The sequence below is a fragment of the Gymnoscopelus microlampas genome (genome assembly GCF_963454915.1).
Source record: "Gymnoscopelus microlampas genome assembly, chromosome: 2".
NCBI lineage: Eukaryota > Metazoa > Chordata > Actinopteri > Myctophiformes > Myctophidae > Gymnoscopelus > Gymnoscopelus microlampas.
The window spans coordinates 24,955,194-24,964,939 of NC_139939.1; the positions used below are offsets into that span (position 1 = coordinate 24,955,194).

The 9,746-nt window shown below is 40.3% G+C and overlaps 1 protein-coding gene across 1 annotated transcript; it reads left to right on the forward strand.

Moving 5' to 3' along the window:
* Positions 1 to 250: 250 nt before the first annotated feature.
* Positions 251 to 7,657, forward strand: LOC311034420 (C-X-C motif chemokine 10-like). Its single transcript, XM_084042301.1, has 4 exons — positions 251 to 494; positions 3,327 to 3,459; positions 6,298 to 6,393; positions 6,525 to 7,657. The coding sequence occupies exons 1-4, from the start codon at positions 410 to 412 to the stop codon at positions 6,562 to 6,564; spliced, it is 354 nt and encodes a 117-aa protein (XP_083898427.1). The 5' UTR covers positions 251 to 409; the 3' UTR covers positions 6,565 to 7,657.
* The last annotated feature ends 2,089 nt before the right edge of the window (positions 7,658 to 9,746 follow it).

A 9,746-nucleotide genomic window follows, 5' to 3' on the forward strand; every position in this document is an offset into this window, starting at 1 on the left:
AGTGTAGCCAGTAATTGATTGTTTTGTTTGTTCAACATGCAAATGTCTTAAAATGCCAACAAGAGATTTTCTCATGTCACAAAGATATAATTAAAATCATGCAAGCACCAATTGTCTTTATGGTAGGGATGTCATTTCATTGGCTGTGTGGTTTTCACAAATGTAGTAGAAACATTCTTTTAGCCTAGATGTCGCAACAGGCACTTTCTAAAGCACCTCCTCCTGCAGTGGATCAGACATAAGACTGTGGGACAGAGGGAGAGATTGGACAAGAAAATGTGAACAGGCAGAGGAATCACTTACTTTAAATACAACGCTAGTGAATGACGATCTGACTTTATATAATTGCAATACAGGCCGCTGGTATGCAATAGATTTTTAACGAGATTTTTAACAGACTTGATCAGTGATGTGTTCACCAAAGAAAGAAGAGATAAAGATGTCTAATATCATTGTTGTCGTGGCACTTCTGTCTTTTCTTACCATCACCGACGGTGAGTCTCATCTTTCATATCACATTTTGTAAAGTTTGGTGCATTTGTATTGTGATTACAATTTATTTATTTATTTTCGGATTACATTTTACTCTTTTACTATGCATATTCTTACGATGGAGATGCTCGTTTTCTCCTGAGTGAGTGCACTCCTACATGCGGTCGTGCTCACTGTGGCTCAACCTAACCTACCGGTAACTCTAACCTCAGTCTATGGCTAGAGCCACGCCCACCCACCCTCCAGGGATTTGTCTGTTAGTCTACTACTTCATTCCTTGTGCGACTGTGAAGAAAAGAGAAGTTGAGACATGCTTGTCTCTCATAAAGAGTGCAACTGGGAGACCAGGTCACCTTTAGTAACCCGGTAGCAGAAATCACTAGAAATGTGTGCTCCTTGGAGCACAGATCTCTGCCAGGCTTTGTTGGCATACTTTGAAAGTCAATCAAAGCCAATCAGAGTGGGATATGGAAAATGTGACTGACACATCATGATCACATTGATTACTCCATAGATAATGTGTAACGATGTGTGTGATGTTTGGTCTAAATATGTAAGAGTAGTAGGAAAAAGTGTGTTTTGAAGAAAACGCAAAATGGATACACATTCTATCCAGTTTGTACCACAGTCAGGCACCATATGATGCTTGATTAACAGACCACGCCACCTCTTAATACCATGGTTTGCACCTTCTTATTGACGCAAGGAAATTAGGAATACATAATGAGGGAAATCTAATAGGAATGCAATTGATAAGTAGCCAAACCATTTTATAAATTAATATTTTTTTTAAACACAAAGGATGTAAATTGCTAAAATAAATAAATAAAATAAATAATTCTTATAAACCTAAACAAGTGGTGAATTGTCCAAATGTAAAGGCCATCTTCACTAAATAAAGTATGCAGATGGATGTCTGAGGTATGAACAGACCCTGATGACTTAAATAGCTTCCCAAAGCCTATATGCATAGATTGGACGTAGCCCGCATGTTCTAGCCGGCTATATTATGGTGGGCCGGCAGGCTGCTGGTAGAAATAATAGGTGGGCAACTTGGGTGGTGGGTAGCCCAAAGGTTGCCAGTTCCCATCCGGGGCCAGATGCCACAAAAATCTGGCAAAATGTCAGCTGGCAAACAGACAGTAGTCAGCACGGCGATCAGATGCAAGCTCCTACCTTTGTGCCCTCAGGCACAAGTAGTATCCTATGTCATTCTATTCCAATTCATAAAGTAGTATTCAATTCTGTTTTATTCTAATTTATAAAGAACCAGAAAAGTGCGCTGCTCTGAGTTTGCTACCCAGGGCCAGCAAACTTTGGAAGTCAATCATAGCCAATCAGAATGGCATATGAAGAATCTGACTGAGAATGTAAATGTGACAGAGAACCCAGAATTGGCTAATGAGTAGAATGTAGCAATGAGAGGCCATCAAAACACGCAAAAAAATATATTAAAAAAGAGTATAGGAATTAATTAAGTACTAAACAGTATGCATGAAGCTAGATAAACAATCATAAACATGTAGATTTCTGGATGAAGTCCTAACCTGAGTCCAACACCCCCTTGAAGGAGGGGCACTAATATGAAATGCTCTATATATCCATGGTTTAATCATTAATCCAGATTATATGGTTGCATACTAGCATTGCATCACTTGCTAACGTCTATGTGAGGTAGGCTCGAGGTAGTCGAGGACTACAAATATCTCGGGGCATGCTGGACTGCTTCAACGGAATGTAATCTGAAGGTCCGGAGGGCACTTGCCTGGAATGCCCTACCTAGGATGAGAAGCGTGTGGAAATCTGACGTGGGAGAGTCAGAGTTGGTGTTGGCTAGTTCGCACTCTCGCATCGCATCGACTCTGTTTGACCAGAATGGAACACAACCTTAATAAGTATAAGTGTGTGAAGGAAGTCACCGAATTTCTTGTCAGTATGGCTGCTGTGCATAGGGCCTGTTCCACGTCCTGTGATTGGCCCATGACGAACACGACCGCGACCTCTGCCAAGTCGCCTCACACTGAAACGTTGACTTGATGGTGGCACTAGATGAAAGGTCATGGGGTCACTCAAATGGTTAGGGCTCACCCCCCAGGGATTTTGAATGCACTGAGTAAGTTTCATGGTAATCCACCCATTAGATTGTGAGATCCCAAAGTGGGCATTTGGCCTTAAGGCCCTTATGGCCTTAAGTGCCATGGGGTCACCAAAATCAGTAGTTTTCATCCTTCAGTGAGTATGAAGGTGCACGACTAATTCAATGGTAATCCAGCCAACAGTTTTTGAGATCATTTCTTATTTGGAATTCAAATGTTGGACAGACCAATACTGCCATCCTTAAAGCTATGGGGTTAAAATGAAATAAATATGAGATTTGTGAGCAAAGTGACAAATATAAATACATTTAAATAAATTATTCATTTATTAGGTATTTGTCTATAAATATATTTAATTTCATTCTCTATTGTTACAACCCTCTGGGTCTAGGGTTAAGGGACGCGTATCCGTAACATCTACATGTATATTTGTTTGTGTCCAAATTATTTATTTTGAATTTGGATGTATATTTATACTGTTTAAATATCTACATTTGATAGTTTTCCTATTTGAGAATTTGGCACACACAGGGCCCTCCATATACTGGGGGATCTAGTGAGAACACTTTGAAAGGTTCAACTGATGACACTTAATTTTGTTTGGAAATGGTCCATGTAATTTTCCATACCTACTTGCCAACATTTGTTTCTGCAAGAGCTAGGTCTATACTAGCTGCTGTACATTCTGCAATTTGGTGATCATAATTAGTGACCCATGACTTCACTTCTTCCCAAAAGGGATGAGCCCAGGGGAGCAGGGGGTGAATCTTCGCTGTCAGTGCATCAGCATGGAGAGAAGGCCCATCGGTCGTCACATAGAAAAGATGGAGATAATTCCTGCGAACTCACATTGTGAGGAAACTCAAATCATGTAAGTCATATGGCCCTACAAACACCTTTGGCACACTGCTTAGTTTGTCCTCCTGGCTTTAAGCCGGTAGGACATCTCAATCACAACAATCAAAATCATTGTTTCATAAATGATACCTTTGTAGTAACAACAACATAAGACCATTTGCAATGATTTGCTGTTGAAATTTACCTTAGATGAAACAATACCATTAAATAATTGATAAGCACTAGCATACCTAACAAAAGTTATCATTGAACTAGACCATACCCGGTGGACGCATCCGTGGGGGGATATGCGCACATGATCTGGCAACCCGGGAGGCAGTTCGTCCCATAGCTGGGCAGCCCCGTAACCATGGCGACAGTGTTTGACACAAAAACGCTAATAAGAAGCTGAGATTTGATGAAATTGAAAAACGGGCTTCACAGTTAAGTTCAGATGGTAATGGTCAATGGCTGTGTGCAAAATCAGAGCAATTGGTCCAGCCACTGAGGAGAACCGGGTAGCTTCACGTACTCACGTACTCACCTACTCACCACTACAGACAGAGGTTACTAGAATTATAGTAGGATACTGTGACTCCAGACGTTGCTGTGTTCAGTAGAAAAGAATAACTCAGTAATGCACATATTAGATACAGTGCAACTGCTGTTACTCCTCAGAGGAGAAAGGTAGAAAACAAACAGCTCCAGATCAGAACATGACCCAACTACTTAAAGAATAAAAGAAATGCACCTTGTGGTGAAAACCCGACCTGCACCAACATCGGTTGTTCTGTTACTCTTGATTGTGACCTTGACCTTTGCCCTTTTCATCATCTCTTCATGTCAGGCCACTGACCTCTGATGAGGTTTCATAAAAATCCACCCATCTGTTCTCAAGTTATTTTGTTAGATAGATAGACCCTCAGACACAGGCAGGAAAGATTACGATACCCTGTAACGAATGCATGGTGGGCAGGGTAGTGAAATTGCGCCCTCATGAGGCTCTACATGAGTTCTGGTCACTCACAATAAACAGTTGCTTTGCTACTTGTCTCTTGTAGCCATAAAATCTTAGATCTGCACCTACTGATATGTTTGGTGACATCTAAATTCAGTATAAGGGCTAAAACTGTAGAAACGATTCAGTATTTCATGAAGTTACTGCCTTGCAGAGCAAATTTTCATATCAACTGCATAATTGTAGTCCCTGGTTTCCAGAAGGCGTTATACCGGTATATTATAACGTTTATACTGGTTTTCTGTTCCGGTTCAGTGTCTCATAAATTTGTTTGATTGGCTTACCAGCCAACTTTAATGGGAAACACAAATGACACCTGTATGTGTGTTTCCTGTTCAAATCTACTGCCAAGCCAATCAAATGAAGCTATAGAAAAATTAACCGGAACAGGGAATGTGTATGCCACCTTCTGGAAACCTGAGACTACAATTATGCACAGGGCCTATATGAAGACCCACCCTACGGCACGGTGATATGATTTGTTTTCAAAGCAGTGGGTTTAGGTTTGTCAGTGGCCATTCTCTGCACTGTTCTAGCCCATAAATTGAATTTAGATGTCCCCAGATGTATCAGTAGGTGGAGATCAATGATCGTCTGGCTGGCTACAAGAGACTACTTTGCTACTGGGGATCACAAAGGGCAATTAACATCACTAGACCATACCCGGTCGACGCATCCGTGGGGGGATATGCGCACATGATCTGGCAACCCGGGAGGCAGTTCGTCCCATAGCTGGGCAGCCCCGTAACCATGGCGACAGTGTTTGACACAAAAACGCTAATAAGAAGCTGAGATTTGATGAAATTGAAAAACGGGCTTCACAGTTAAGTTCAGATGGTAATGGTCAATGGCTGTGTGCAAAATCAGAGCAATTGGTCCAGCCAGTGAGGAGAACCGGGTAGCTTCACCTCCACTACAAACGCACAGAGGTTACTAGAATTATAGTAGGACTAGACCATACCCGGTCGACGCATCCGTGGGGGGATATGCGCACATGATCTGGCAACCCGGGAGGCAGTTCGTCCCATAGCTGGGCAGCCCCGTAACCATGGCGACATTGTTTGACACATAAACGCTAATAAGAAGCTGAGATTTGATGAAATTGAAAAACGGGCTTCACAGTTAAGTTCAGATGGTAATGGTCAATGGCTGTGTGCAAAATCAGAGCAATTGGTCCAGCCAGTGGGGAGAACCGGGTAGCTTCACCTCCACTACAAACGCACAGAGGTTAATAGAATTATAGTAGGATAGTAGGATAGTAGGATACACTTCTCTGTGTGTTCATATTATACAACAGACATCTTTGTAAATCTTTTATAAATTCCACAAATCTCTGTCTGTGTTTCTGTCTGTAGTTTTTGCTGAAATGTGGTGATGACTGACTAGTACTTATGTCATAAATGACTAGAGTCATAGACTGGCCTCCAAGTACTCTGATAACGTGTAGGCTACTGCAATAGTACTTTAGGATACATGATGACACAATGTCTATACATGTTTCAAAGATGTCACCCCAACACACAAACACATCCCATACACCCCCATTACACAATGTCAAAGAAGTCTATAATGCCTAATTTCTGTCCTTCGTACCTCAGTGTCACGCACCAACATTGCACATTGTGAGCATTGTGAGATCTGTTGTCCTTGGCGCGTGACACTGTAGAAAGACAAATTATGAAACAGGCTTCAGTTGTCTAACTGCAGATGATGAACTGATTAAATGGATCCTATCATATTGTCTTGAATTGCTTTTCTGACCCAGGTGCAGTACTAATTGATAGAATTTCAATTTCGGCAAGTGACACCATGTTACTGTGCGATATAAACTAAACTTTTCCCTATGTCCTGCAGTGTCACTCTCAAAAAGACTGGGACGAAGGTATGTCTGAACCCTGAGGCCAAATGGGTGAAGAGAATCCTTCAGAAGATCAAAAGACAGCAGAATGCGTATGTTTTTTCATTTTTTTTCCTAGCATGACCATCACCATCTATCCATCTTCATAGCCTAAATTAAATATTATGATAGAATAAATCAAAAATGTTTGTAAATATAATAAAAATGTTGTGTTTCTCTACAGAAGGAAACATCACACCACCACAGATTCTGCTCATAAGTGAGATGCAGTACTTCATCCAGGGTTTTTCAAAGTGTTTGGGTGACAGAGACTTACTTGTGTTGGCAGCAGCCCTATAACTAAGAGTTCATTTAGACACTTCAGCTCAGGATTAACCATTTATTAACCATTCACCATTTATTGCAATGACATTGCATTCAGTTTGGCGGTGTGACTCTGCTCATTTGATATTACAGATACATGACAACAGATCTGAAATCACAAACCCCCCAGAGCAGAGTAACATTGAACCTTCAATGCATAATTAAACTACCACTTATCATAAAGAGAACAACAGTACAATCCACAGAATCATCCTATTAACAATATGAACTAAATGCCACAGGGAGGAGGCCGGGGAGGTGGAGGGAATTTGTAAACTGACAGCTGTACGACCAGCTGAGACAGCAAAGCACGTAGAATGAACAGTGAACAGAGAGACTGCTTAAATGCACCGCCTGAGATGCACTGTGGTTATGAGGGCGTGTGTGAGTTAACTTGCAGTGAATGAGAATGTAGAGCGGTTGAACCGATATATCATAACTCTATGGGTTGAACGTGGAGAGACAGACTGATTTGTAGGTGTATGTATTAATTAACTTGTTAACGAATTAATGGGGGGGGGAGGGAGAGAGTGAGCTAGCATGAAAACATCCTGCCTTCCGTGGCGACATGAACTATCGCTACACTGAATTCCTTAACACAATGTGAAAGCTTGGTTTAGATAGATAGACCAAACTTAGATAACAATGTAGTGTACCAAAGAAGGCTTGTTTGTTTACTTGTTTGTTTTTTATGAAAGACAGTTAACATTGTTTGTTTGTATAAGAAAATGCATATATTACAGCTTCTAAATCCTTGCACTGTTATTAAGGGGTAAATTCAAGAAAATGTAAAGTTTTGATATTTCTATTTTTTTATTCTTTTTTTAATATTCCTTTGTAGTTTGACATGTTGCCTATTGCTTTAATCATTGTTGTTGTTGTTTTTACATTCATCGTTGATGAAGCCATCTGTATATTACACTGTTTGCAAATTTGATAAGACTGTATCAAATCACTACACAAGGCCATTAAACTTCATATATTAGATCTAAATATCTTTCTGTCCATATCTTTATATGTTTCACATATAGGGCTGTCATGATTGTGACATTTTAGCTGACGATTAATTGTCATACAAATAATTGTGATCGATGATTTTATTGTGTTTTTGGCACTGAGCAATGCAACATATTGTAAACAAAAAAACTGCACAAGGCAGATATGACAAACTTGCATATACAAAGAAGATATGACTTTGACTGGTATCGATGATCAATATAAATAATGCACTATGGTGGAAAGAGGCCATATCCTTAATGTTTTTATACTTTTTTCATAATTATCTTTCCGAAAATACACGCATCACATGAAATCTTGACATGAAAACCTTTTTTGAATGTTGCCCTAAAAAACTAATAGGGAAGCCAAGTTGAAAGAGGTTAAAATAGTGTAATGATGGAAATATGACATTTCTGTTCATTTAATCCAGATCTTTTATAAGATTACTTTATTACTCCTGCCAGAAAGTGATTGCAGCTCCCACCTGGTCACTGGAAGGTCTTTTCTGCATCAGAATGGCTTGGTTTAAGTTGAGTTTTATTTCAAACATTATAGCCCACTCAGACCAATACACCAGTGGTTATACCTGTAAAAGGATATGTATGCCATAAAAAGCTGTTTTCCTCATGCCAGAAAGTGATTACAAATCCTACCTGGTCAGGGGGGGTTAGATTTCAAACATTATAGCCCAATCAGACCAATATATCTGTGGAAACGATTGTAACGTTATGCAAAAATAATTGCAATTAGCTCAGATAATTGATCAGGAGATCATGTAATAATTGTGATAGGCCTACTCACATATGGTGCAATCTGATGTCAAATGTCAATTAATAATAACAATTTGATCCCCACTCCTTTGCGGTATTTGTCACTCTATATTTGCATATACAGCTAAATTAGGTAGTCTATCTGCATTTGACCCATCCTAAGAGGAGCAGAGGGCGCTCTGGGCTGGGGATGTGCCCCGGGGAGCAGTTGAAGGAATATTTTACCCCCAAATGTTTTTTTTCCTATCAATTACTCACCCCATGAAGCCTTGAATTCATGGAGATGTTTTTGTTGCATTCCTGAGCCAACAAGTTTAATAGGAGAAGACCAATCTTAACAAGAGCAAAACCATATTTAAAACATTCTCTTTGTGGGTTCGAATCCACCGTGGTGCATCCGGCTTTGTCGGACGTCTATGCGAACACAATTGGCCCGTGTTAAGGAGAGGGAAGCCGGGCAGGGAGGGTGATATTTGTCACTCATTCATACAGGCTGGGGCGGCACCTGTCAGCAGGGAGTGTTGGGCGGGAGGAGTAGGACGAAGCTATGTCCTCCCCGGGTGGGGGCTCCTCACTGGCAGGTGAGTCAGTAGGATACCACATCAGGGACAACACAGAAATGTGTGTGGGGAGGAATTAATTGGCATAACAACTAAATTGGGGAGAAATAGGGGGTAAAAAATAATTGGCTACTCTAAATAAAAAAATAAAAACATTCTTTTTGAACCTGAATCAGTAGTAGGCTCATTGGTGAGTTCATATTCATCTTTTATATACAGTAGTTTTGCATTGGTCTCCTACAGCAAATATTGTATCATTGGCTCAGGAATGCAACAAAAAGAAATCTCCATGAATTCAAGGCTTCATGGGGTGAGTAATTGATACTTGAAGTATAACTTGAAGTGTCTTGCTCAGGGACACCTCAACACATCAAACCTGGGACCTGCTGCTTCCCAGGCGGGCTCTTTACGCCAGTGGTTCCCAAACTTTTTAGCTCAAGACCTAGACCAAACAAAAAAGAATACCTGATCTACAAGCTCACAAGATGTTATTTTTACTACATCTTAAATGTTTTTATTTTTGATATCAGTGGAAACTGTTCCTCATTGTTCTGACTATAGCACTTGAACCAGACAACAGCACACAAGTTCAAGCACACATAAGAATGCAATTACAGAAAAAGGGTCGGAATGTTCTCATCATGTTTGTTGTTAACCTGATATAGATAATCCCTAATCACCTGATATTATCTATATCAGGTTGTTAACCTGATATAGATAATTCACCCACATGAACACGTTCATGTGGGTGTA

Bases quoted from the DNA above. Each gene is read 5' to 3' on its own strand.
- LOC311034420 (XM_084042301.1), top strand. From the start codon at position 410: ATGTGTTCACCAAAGAAAGAAGAGATAAAGATGTCTAATATCATTGTT. The intron at 3,460-6,297 runs GTAAGTCATATG...TATGTCCTGCAG, and splicing joins TGTGAGGAAACTCAAATCAT to TGTCACTCTCAAAAAGACTG. The intron at 6,394-6,524 runs GTATGTTTTTTC...GTTTCTCTACAG, and splicing joins ATCAAAAGACAGCAGAATGC to AAGGAAACATCACACCACCA.